The sequence below is a fragment of the Mus caroli genome, unplaced genomic scaffold (genome assembly GCF_978045245.1).
Source record: "Mus caroli unplaced genomic scaffold, Mus_caroli_1 scaffold_3, whole genome shotgun sequence".
Classification (NCBI taxonomy): domain Eukaryota; kingdom Metazoa; phylum Chordata; class Mammalia; order Rodentia; family Muridae; genus Mus; species Mus caroli.
The window spans coordinates 54,377,651-54,390,088 of record NW_028227258.1 but is presented as its reverse complement, the minus strand read 5'-3'; the positions used below and the strand labels follow the sequence as shown (position 1 = coordinate 54,390,088).

General features: G+C 39.8%; 1 protein-coding gene across 2 annotated transcripts in view; it reads left to right on the top strand.

Moving 5' to 3' along the window:
• The window catches only part of LOC110290865 (acidic mammalian chitinase), a 129,557-nt gene that overhangs the window by 102,351 nt on the left and 14,768 nt on the right, over positions 1 to 12,438 (top strand). For both annotated transcript variants that reach the window (XM_085835590.1, XM_085835589.1), the window contains exons 2-3: positions 10,364 to 10,393; positions 10,883 to 11,084. In XM_085835590.1, coding sequence (XP_085691716.1) covers positions 11,008 to 11,084 — 77 coding nt within the window. In that variant the 5' untranslated portion in view covers positions 10,364 to 10,393; positions 10,883 to 11,007. The remainder of the gene's footprint in view (positions 1 to 10,363; positions 10,394 to 10,882; positions 11,085 to 12,438) is intronic.

The following is a 12,438-nucleotide window of genomic DNA, read 5'->3' as shown; positions in this document are numbered from 1 at the left end:
AATCAGGGACTAGACAAAGCTGCCCACTTTCTCCCTACCTATTCAATATAGTACTTGAAATCCTAGCCAGAACAATTCAACAACAAAAGGAGAACAAGGGGATACACATTGGAAAGGAAGAAGTCAAAATATCACTATTTGCAGATAATATGATAGTATATATAAGTGACCCTAAAAATCCCACCAGAGAACTCCTAAGCCTGATAAACAGCTTCAGTGCAGTAGCTGGATATAAAATTAACTCAAACAAATCTGTGGCCTTTCTCTACACAAAGGATAAACAAGCTGAGAATGAAATTAGGGAAACAACACCCTTCACAATAGCCACAAATAATATAAAATACCTTGGTGTGACTCTAAGCAAGTGAAATATATGTATGATAAGAGCTTCAAGTCCCTGAAGAAAGAAATCGAAGGAGATCTTAGAAGATGGAAAGATCTCCAGTGCTCATGGATTGGCCAGATTAATATAGTAAAAATGGCTATCCTACCAAAAGCAATCTACAGATTCAATGCAATCCCCATCAAAATTCCAACTCAATTCTTCACAGAGTTAGAAAGGGAAATTTGTAAATTCATCTGGAATAACAAAAAACCCCTAGGATAGTAAAAACTATTCTCAACAATAAAAGAACCTCTGGTGGAATCACCATGCCTGACCTCAAGCTGGACTTCAGAGCAATTGTGATAAAAACTGCATGGTACTGGTACAGCGACAGACAAGTAGATCAATGGAATAGAATTGAAGACCCAGAAAGGAACCCAGACGCCTATCAACACTTGATCTTTGACAAGTGAGTTAAAACCATCCAGTGGAGAAAAGATAGCATTTTCAACAATGGTGCTGGTTTAACTGGTGGCTATCACGTAGAAGAATGTGAATTGATCCATTCTTATCTCCTTGTACAAAACTCAATTCTAAGTGGATCAAGGAACTCCACATAAGATCAGAGACACTGAAATTTATAGAGGAGAAAGTGGGGAAAAGCCTCGATGATATGGGCACAAGGGAAAAATTCTTGAACAGAACAGCAATGGCTTGTGCTGTAAGATTAAGAATCGACTAATGGGACCTCACAAAATTGCACAGCTTCTGTTAGGGAAAAGACACTGTCAATCAGACAAAAAAAGGCCACCAACAGATTGGCAAAGAATCTTTACCAATCCCAAACCAGATAGGGGACTAATATCTAATATATAAAAATAACTCAGAAAATGGACTCCAGAAAATCAAATAACGCTATTAAAAATTGGGGCACATATCTAAACAAAGAATTCTCAACTGAGGACTACTGAATGGTTGAGAAGCACCTGAAAACAATGTTCAACATCCTTAATCATCAGGAAAATGCAAATCAAAACAACCCTGTGATTCCACCTCACACCAGTCAGAATGGCTAAGATCAAAAAATTCAGGTGACAGCAGATGCTGGAGAGGATTTGGAGAAAGAGGAACATCCCTCCATTGCTGGTGGGATTGCTAGCTGGTACCACCACTCTGGAAATCAGTCTTGTGGTTCCTCAGAAAATTGGGCCTATAACTACCAGAAGATCCAGCAACACCTCTACTGGGCATATACCCAGAAGATGTTCCAACTGGTAAGAAGGACACATGCTCCACTATGTTCATAGCAGCCTTATTTATAATAACCAGAAGCTGGAAAGAACCCAGATGTCCCTCAACAGAGGAATGGATACAGCAAATGTGGTTATTTACGCAATGGAGTACTACTCAGCAACTAAAAACAATGAATTTATGAAATTCTTAGGCAAATGGGTGGATCTGGAAGATATCATCCTGAGTGAGGCAACCCAATCACAAAAGAACACACATTATATGCACTCACTGATAAGTAGATATTTGCCCAGAAACTTAGAATACCCAAGATTCAATTTGCACATGAAAGTCAAGAAGAAGGAAGACTAAAGTGTGGATTCTTCATTTCTTCATAGAATGGGGAACAAAATACCCAAGGAAGAAGTTAGAGAGACAAATTTCGGAGCTGATATAGAAGGAAGGACCATCCAGAGACTTCCCTGCCCAGGGATCCATCCCATGTACTTTCTCAAGATAAAGATCACATGCCATTCCACACATCTTTAAATTTCAAAAGTTTATCATAAATCAAATAATACAGTACAGTAGAAATGTTTATATATATTTCCAGTAAGATCCATTCTTAACTAAACATTCAATATCTTTCTTCTAGCGCTATAAGTTCATTAAAAGGTTAAACAGATTTTTTTTTTTGAAAAAACAAGTGGAAAATTACTCATTTATGTATATGCTCACACATATTTTTTCTTTTTACTTATTTACTTTAAACTCCAGATTTTTATTTCCATACCACATCCCATACCTCCTCCTGCCCCCTCCATCCACGAGGACGTCCCCATCTCCACCCCCTCCCCACCACACCTCTAAACTCCCTGGGACCTCCAGTCTTTTGATGGTTATGCACATTTTCTCTGACTAAACCTAGATCTGGCAGTTCTCTGCTGTATATGTGTTGGGGGCCTCATATCAGCTGGTATATGCTGCCTGGTTGGTGTTCTAGTACCTGAGAGATCTCAGGGGTCCAGGTTTATTGAGACTGCTGGTCCTCCTACAGGATCTCTCTCCTCCTCAGCTTCTTCCAGCTTTCCCCTAATTTAACCACAAGGTTCAGCAGCTTCTGTCCATTGGTTGGGTACCAAATATCTGCATCTCTTTTAGCTGCTTGTTGGGTGTTTCAGAGGGCAGTCACGATAGTTCTCTTTTTGTGAGTGCTCTATAGCCTCAGTAATAGTGTCAGAGCTTGGGACCTCCCCTTGAGCTAGATCCCACTTTGAGCCTGTTGTTTGATCTTCTTTTTCTCAGGCTTCTATCCATTTTCATCCCTGCAGTTCTCTCTCAGACAATTATGGGCCAGCGTTTTGAGTGTGGGATGGCAACTTCTGTAAGGCAAAATACATAGTCAATAAGACAAAGTGACAACGTACAGTTTGGAAAAAACACTTCACTATCCCAATATCTGATAGAGTGCTAATATCCAAAATATATAAAGAACTCAAGAAGCTAACCACCAAAAAAAAACCAAACAACCCAATCAAAAATGAGGTATAGAACTAAACCGAGGATTCACCACAGAGGATGTGGAGAAAGAGGAACACTGATCCATTGCTGGTGGGGCGGCAAACTGGTACAACCACTCTGGAAAGCAATCTGGAGGTTCCTCAGAAAATTGGAAATAGATCTGCCTGAAGACCCAGCAATACCACTCTTGAGAATATACCCAAAAGATGCCCCACCATGCCACAGGGGCACATGTTCCACTATGTTCATAGCAGCCTTGTTTGTGATAGTCAGAAGATGGAAACAACCCAGATGTCCCACAACAGAAGAATGGATACAGAAAATGTGGTTCATTTACACAATAGAATACTACTCAGCTATTAAAAATGAAGACATCTTGAGTTTTTCAGGCAAATTGATGGAACTAGAAAATATCATTCTGAGTGAGGTAACTCAGACTCAAAAGGACCTGCATGGCATGTACTCACTAATAAGTGGATATTAGCCAAAGAAGTGCCAAATACCCAAGATACAGTCCACAGAACTCAGAAAGCTCAACAAGCTGAAGGGTCCAAGTGAGGATGCCTCAGTCCCACTTGGGAGGGAGAAGAAATCAGCCACAAGGTGGGAGGGAGAGACATGGAAGGGAAAAGGGGTGGGGATGTGGAGAGGGGAACATGATTATGTATTAGGTGAGGGAAAAGGACTGAAATCCTTGAGGGCCAGCAGAAAGAATGAAAACATGCAACCTCAGGAGGTAGGAGGTTAGCAGGATCCTCCAGAATATACCAGAGATCTCGGAGATGAGAGACTCTTGGGACTCAAAGACCTTAGATGAAATGCCCTACATTGGGGAGAGGGAACTTGTAGAGCCCACCTCCAGCAGAAAGACAGGACATCAAGTGAGGGATGGGGTTGCCATCCCAAGTCAAAGCAATAATTTTTATGTCAGCACAGTTTTGTCAAAAAAGAAAATTACCTGCCTTGTGACTCTTTAGTTTTGAAGTTTTGTATAGGTACCTCAACATTGCACAAAGCACTACAGGCAACTAAAGGATACTAGCTGCTGAAGGAACAGTCTTCTTCAGGCAAGAGTACAATAGTTGATTATCTAATACCAAATGACCAATAGGTTATAATAAGGAATGTATATGCTTTTACACACACACACACACACACACACACACACACACACACCATGTAACAACAACTAATAAAATTCCATATGCATTTTAAAGAGATCAAGGAGGGGTCATGTGAGGATTTCTAGAGCAGAATGGATGGGAGAAATGATGTAATGATACAATCTCAAAAAAAAAAAAAAAGAAAAATACTATTTTGAGATTCCATCACACCCACAGTCAACATGGCTACCATACAGAAAACAAATGACAAAAAATGCTGAGTGAAATGTGGGGGAAAGAGGAACCATTATACACTATTGGTATAAGGAACGCAAATTGGTACAGACATAATAGAACTCAATACATACGTTTCAGAAAAAGGTAAAAATAAAGCTAGACTATAACGTAGCCCAACCACTGGATATGTACCCAAAAGATTCACTCTTACTTCAAAGACATGGCCACTCACATCATTGAAATATTTCAAACAGCTTGAAAATAAAATTGTCCAGATATACATCAACTGATGAATAGATAATAAAAATGTGGTGCCTATAAGGGAATATTTTTAGGGAAACAGATGAAAGTGGGAAATAGACTAATTAACTTAGGCCCATAAAGATGAATGCCATGCTTTCTATCATATACAGGTTTCAGCTTTGGATTTTTAGATTTGCACATTTAACTTGCAATGTCTACAGAGGCCAGTAAGCTATAAATCACCTATTGGGAACAGGCCTTAAAAAGAGTTAGAACTCATATCACAGAACAAATATGTTATAGAAGTAAAGCGAGAAATTCTGCAAGAGGAAAGATTTAAACTAGGATGCAATGGGGGCATAAATGAGAGAAAATAATGTGTGTGTATGTCTGTGTGTGTATAAGGATCATTAAACAAAATTTAGGATGTATGAAAAACTGTCTGGAAATATATTACCTAATACACATGATTTTTCATAATAATTTTATTAATTATTTAAGAATTTAGCACCATAAACCTTTAGCACACCCATTTCTAAGTCTTCCCACCCTTGTGACCTTCCTTCCAAACAGAAGAGGAAGAAGAAGAGGAGGAGGAGGGAGAGAAGGATGGAGAAAAAGGAAGAGGAGGATGAGAAGGAGGAGAAAGAAGAGGAGGAGGAAGAGGAGGAGAAAGGAGGGGATGAGAAGGAGAAGGAAGAGGAGGAACAGTAGGAGAAAGATGAGGAGGAGGAGGAAGAAGAGGGGGAAATGGGTCCAATTTGTGTTGCCTATACTCTCACAGTGCATGGTCAACCTCCTGACAGCCAATACTAAAAGAAAACTTAATCCTTCCCCACCTGGACTCCCATCAGAATCCATCAGTTGGAGAGAGCTACACTTTAGTAACCTTAGCAATTTTTATGAGTTCTCTTCGGTGGTTTTCTGTTTAGGCTGTTACTTTTTTAAAGGGGTTGTGAAGGGGTGGGGGTAGGGGTTGTCATAGAAGCTTTCTATGTTCGTTTTTCTCAACTATAAGTCTAAAGTCATCAATACCATGGCAAAAGTAGCTTCATTGCCCTTTACAGTCAGTGGGAGCATTGGCCATGGACTTCCCACATGGTTTCTGGTGACAGCACAGACCATGGATTTCCACATGGTCTTCCACCTCAGCTCTCAGACATCAGACCATAGACATCAACACAGTCCTCTGCTGCTACACAGACCACAGACACCATCATAGTTCTTGACAGCACCACAGGCCAAGGGCATAATCATAGTTTCAGATGGCAGCACAGGACACTCACATTAACCCCCCCTCCCAACCCAAGAAACATGGCTTCAGGCAGCAGTAGAGACCAGGGATATCTACATGGCCTTCAGTGGTAGTAGGGGCCTTGGATAGCACAACAGATCCTTGCTGTATTTGGACCATGGACCCAGACATGACCCTCAGTGGCAGCAGGGAACATGGACATCAGCAAAGCCTCTGGATGTGGCCAGACCAGGGACATCTGAATAGTTTTCAGGCTAGAGACATCAACATAGTTCCCAGGTGCTTTAAGACCATGTACATTCTCATGAACCTTGAGCTTCAACAGGGCCCGGGGAAGCAGACCACAGATATCAAAGTAGCCTTTAGTGACAGCACAGACCAGAGAGGTCTTTCGAAGAGGTCCAATCCAGAAAATGAATAATTCTTCATCCTGGACATCTGTTCCTTACCAGGGCAATCATGCATCTGGGCAGCCTGTTGGGGGCTGAGGCAGAGTGCAAGCTCCAGGCTTTCTCTCATCCCTATCACTACCTTCACATCTCTACTTTCTCCTCCCTCCACTCTTTACTGTTCCATTCCTCTACCTTTCCCACCTCTCTATTGAATATTTGTTCATTGTAGCGGCATTGGAAACTAGAGTGTGTCATATAGTGTTTCACAGGTATGACATACATACATACATACATACATACATACATACATACATGTATACATACATACATCACAAAACACACACACACACACACACACACACACACACACACACCCACACCCACACACACACACACCATACTTTTTTTGTGTCAGTTCCTGGCTGTTGCCCAGCTCTCTGCCCTCGATGTGATGTCTGCCAACCTAAGGCTCCCCAGACTCGACCTTTATACTACAGCACTGCTGCCCCCCACTCTTTGTCCTCTAGCAGGGCAAGCAGTGTGGGCATCTGAAGCAGCTCCATGGTAGTGGCTGGTTGGCCTTTGGGCCTAGGGCTGACCCTATTGAGCAATGACCTATTTCTACAGGAGCCTCAGGCTGGCACATATCTCCCTGTGTTTTGTGCCATTAGCCCCATGGCTCATCAAGAATGACTTGTGCTTGTAGTCCAGGTATAGATTTATAATTCTCTGCCATCTTCCTTTCCACAATTTTGTGACTCCACATTTTAAAAATATCTTTTTTTTTGTAGTTCATTTTATTTATTTATTTATTTATTTATTTGTTTATTTATTTATTTATTGGTTTTTTGAGACAGGGTTTCTCTATAGCTCTGGCTGTCCTGGAACTCACTTTGTAGGCCAGGCTGGCCTCGAACTCAAAAGTCCGCCTGCCTCTGCCTCTCAAGTGCTGGGATTAAAGGTGTGTGCCACCACGCCTGGCAAAAATATCTTTTCATAAGACTTACTTCCCCCTCCCTACACACACTTAGTTGTTTTGGAACTATTGCTGGCCCTGCAGACTCCTTTTCTGCTTCTGTATCACCCCTCAGAACTTCCATGAGGCTCTCAGGTTCCTTGATCTCTGTGGCTTCTACTGACACTTTTTTTTTTTTTATCATTTCATTTATTTACATTGCAAATGTTGCCCCTTTCCTGGTCCCCCCTACAAGAGTTCTTCACTCCATCCTCCTTCCCCTTTGCCTTTGAGAGAGTGTTTCCCACCTCCCCACCCACCCACCACCCACCCACCCAAAGCTCACCCTGTCACCACATCCCCCTTCCCTGGTTCATCAAGTCTTTATAGGATTAGGCACATCCTCTTCCACTGAGGCTAGACAAGGCAGTCCTCTACTACCTATGAGCTGGGGTCCATGGACCAGCCCATGTATGCTCTTTGGTTGGTGGCTTAGTCTCTGTGAACTCTGAGGGGTCTGAGTTAGTTGATATGATTGTTCTTATGGAGTTGCAGTTTCCTTCAGCTTCTTTAATCCTTCCCCTAACTCTTCCATAGGGGTTTCCACTGACACTTTTGTGCTTTTCCTAAACAAATAATTTTTAAGAAAAATTTTAACTGAAATACTCCATGTTTGTGGATGATGTTTCCAGAAGCCATAGGTTAAATGAACAAAAATCCCAGTGCTAACCATGGGATATTTCCTATGGTTGTTAATCAGGAAGGCCTTGATAATCCCTGAACAATTCAGGCTATTCCCATTGCTCTTGCTCAAACACAAGAACTAGCTTGTTAGACCTTCTTGCTGAAGAAACTACACCCTGTGACTGTAGGGCACAGAGAAATCAAGTTGGAACTAAGCTGGAAGCTTCCACATTTCATATTGTGCTGTATGGGCTGCTGGTGAAGAAAAGCTATTCACTTTACAAGGTAGTAAATGTATATTTTAATACTGATCTGTCAGGCAAGATAATTTTATTGGTAATAGTGGGAAGTGACTATTATGGGGTTAACCAGTGATTCTTTGGTTGGATTTGAGGCCTGTTCTGCAGGAAGGACTTTATGTTTGGTATTTTAAAACTAATCAAGAGTTTGGAGAATCTATTTCTATCTTTTGCAAAATGGAAATGGTGTCAAATTGCCTTCTAAATGTTTATGTTTATAGTTATAAATTAGTTCAATTGTCAGGAATAATGAGTAAAACATTTTATCTAAAGTAGAAATCTGCTAGAAGGAATTGTAATCAGGATTAATTTCCCATTCATAAAGTTTTAAACCAAATTACGTTATAATTTTAACTTGGAGTCACTCTTAAGAACAGGAATAGACAGAATGTTTAGGAAGTATCCCTTAAAGAGGAAAAGTTCTTTAGGCACAGATTGTACATGCTGCATATAAAGCTTCCATAAAAGAAAACAGTTTTAAAGCAGCTAATAATTTCCAAGGGTTTCTAGTGTTTACTTTTCAATAAGAACATTCTTTCACGCCAGTCATGAAATGTCCACAAAATGAAAGAACGCTAGTATATGAACAGGTGGTTGTCCACACTGGGAACTGCCAAAAAGGCTATTAAGATTCAAGGTTATTTATGTTGGTCTACATGACCTTTTGAAGGAGACACGGTGTTATTTTGTCCATACAGGGCAGGAAAGGTTATGAGAGATCTAAGCAGCCAAATCTGCAGGGGAGATCTAGGAATAAAGTGATTAGTCACACACATCTGGCTTAAATCCAGACCACTTAGAAACCCTTATGATAAGTAAGCACTTGGGTGTTATAAAAAGCCATTTGAGGTTCTCCTGGAGCAGTACGGAAGAAACGATGGCCAAGCTACTTCTTGTCACTGGTAAGTCTGTAGTTAGAGCCAGACCGTTGGTTTTGCCGTGCATCCTTTCCTCTTAAGATCTCATAACCAGGGAACAGTCAGTGCATGACCTCTGGCATTTTTGTTTCTTCCTTCTCATTGCAAATTTTCTTTTCTCATACAATAAGTCTTTCTCTTGGTCTCTAAGCTCACATCACTGGCATGTTATGGTGCTAAAAGTAAGTCTCCTTGTCTTACTTTTTTCTGTCATCTCCAGCCATTCATTCCTTACTCAACTTCCTGCACCACTTGCCTTAAATTGATATGTTTATTTACTTTTCTGTAAATAGGAAATCGTTCCTTTGGAGATAAAACAAAAAGAAACAAACAAAAAAATCAGTAGCAATTGTCACAGAAATATGCAAGTTTTCTTTGCTCTGCTTTCTGCTGGATTATTTATTTTCCTTTATAATACTGCTGAGATGATGACGACATAACTGTCACTCCCAGACATTCGATAAGTGGTTGATTCAGTAGTTGTTTAGAGCCAATTCATGTCTAAAACTTACAAGCTGCTCTAAATTTGTACTTTAGAGACATTGTTATGCTTTAAAGCCTCTTTCAAAGGGATTCCAAAGCCTGGTATACAAAAGACGCTGAGATAAGTGGCCCAGTTCTCTTCACAGTGATTCAAACCTGTGGTCTCCATACTTAAGTGGCACAGGCAGGAGGTTCTCTAGGTCAAGGGCAGCATGGGCTATAGAGGGAGATAATGTCTTAAGAACGTTCTCTGCTGAAGCCAAGGAGAAGTATCTGGATGTATATCTTCTCTAGCAAAATTTCTCTGAAGATGTTACCAACGTGTTCCTCCAGTTTGACTCTCTGCTTTAGAGGATGCCTTCTCCGTTGAAGTACTGAGCTCATATCAGCTCTGGGAAGTGAGGCACATTTGATTCTTTGGTCACTGAGCACTGTGAATTTGGAGCAATTTCAGTCAGCCCTGATTCACACATAGTAGACTTCACATTTACAAAAATTATGGCACAGAGTGTTCAAAAGGGTAGAGACCATTTTTTGACCAAGTGCTAAAGTGTAGATCAAAGAATGTTTACTGAAATGGTTACCACTTTACACAACTGCAAAGTTTCACTTGGGCTGTCATAACACATGGTAAGCAGGATGGATCACAAGGCTCTAGAGTTATATCCTAGAAGATTCAGGCAACTGCTTCACAATAACTATCTGTTTTCTCTGTCTAGGTCTGGCTCTTCTGCTGAATGCTCAGCTGGGTAAGTCGCTGGTTCTATGTTGTACTTTTGACAAAACAGTTAGTTACCATAAAACTTAAATATCTTAATTTACATACTGTCTGGTTAATAAAATTAAGTAAAATACATTCCAGTATTGTTACATTTGGAAAAATGTACCAGGAGATAAAACATATTAGAGAAAGAGAGATGGGTTTGCATTATGGGGGAGTAGACTTTAGCTCAGCTGCTATTGCTGGTTTCTGAAAGTTGACAACCTATGAGTTTATAATTCTTACCCACTAGTCTTTCTGAGACTATGGCTTCCTGAACTATGGGCATTTTTGTTTCAAGATCCCCAAATGTATTTTTACCATCTCTTGATTTCTGTGTAACAGTGCTCACAGTAGCCATCTATATTTGGAGATCAGGGCTCTGAGGCAGGTAGGGAAACAGAAACAGAATCCCAACTGTTCTCACAGTTCAGTACCCAATATACCAGACCATCATACTTATTCCTGATCACCACAGGGTCTGCCTACAATCTGATATGCTACTTCACCAACTGGGCCCAGTATCGGCCAGGTCTGGGGAGCTTCAAGCCTGATGACATTAACCCCTGCCTGTGTACTCACCTGATCTATGCCTTTGCTGGGATGCAGAACAATGAGATCACCACCATAGAATGGAATGATGTTACTCTCTATAAAGCTTTCAATGACTTGAAAAACAGGTAAAAGAAAGGGGCAAATAGATATCTAAGTTATATCTTTTGGACCAATAGTTACTACCATCATTGATTCTGAAGATGTTATTCATAACCAACAGATTTGTGATATGTAACAATTCAATGCCTAACCTGTCTGTCCATCTATCTATCTGTCTATCTGTCTGTCTATCTGTCTATCTGTCTATCTGTCTATCTGTCTATCTGTCTATCTGTCTATCTGTCTATCTGTCTATCTGTCTATCTGTCTATCTATCTATCTATCTATCTATCTATCTATCTATCTATCTATCTATCTATCTATCTATCAACTATCTATCTATCTATCTATCTATCTATCTATCTATCTATCTATCTATCTATCTTCTATCTACTTATCTATGTAACTTTACCTATTATAAAATTAATTGTAAGAATTTGTATAATGTATTCAAATCATACTATCCTCTTTCCAAATCCTCCCAGATGCTCCCCCTTTTTCTACCTATGCAACCTAGTGTTCTTGTTTTTGTTTTAAAGCCAGTGAATATAATTTGTGTTATCCATATATTTTGGGGTACATGGGTATCCACTGCAGTAAGGTTTAATAAGGTTTACCTATTAGGAATCCCACCCTACAAGAAAATAGACGCTCCCAGAGGCTATCAATCTGCACTAGTTGCTTCAGATAAGAATGGAACCTCTTGCCAATCTTCCCTCTCCTTGATAATATTCTGTCTGGCCTGAGGTTGTGGATATGTTGGTGAATGCTGTTATAATTGCTGTGAATTCATATGCATAACTTCTCTGTTGTATCTGAAAAACACCTTTCTTGTAATTTACTTTCTTGTTTGTTTCCTACAGTCTTTCTACCCTCTCTTCTGTGATTATTCTGTTTCATTTTTGGCCTGATCCATGTGATAAAATACATACATGACATTATCACCAGGGCCAAGAAGTTCTGCACAGACACTTCCTTCTTACTGTTTTTTTTTTTTTTTTTGTTAACCACATGCATGCATTGATGTTCTGAATAAGTACAAATTGTAGTGTGGTTCATGCTAAAACAGCAAATATTCTTCACACATTTTTATGATAAAATATTTTAAATAAACTTCTAATGCTTTTCAAAATACTAAACAGTGCTATGAATTATAGAAACAGTGTTTAAAGATGAGCTCTTGAACTTTTGCTTCCTATTTCATTAAAGTTTATATTTGTTGAACAACATCTCCTTAATCCTTCCTTCCACTTCTTTATATATATATATTTTGATTTTTTCTGTTTCTTTTTTCTCCCTTTTAATTATTAGATATTTTCTTTATTTACATTTCAAATTTTATCCCCTTTCCTCATTTCCCCTCCCAAACTTCCAAACTGA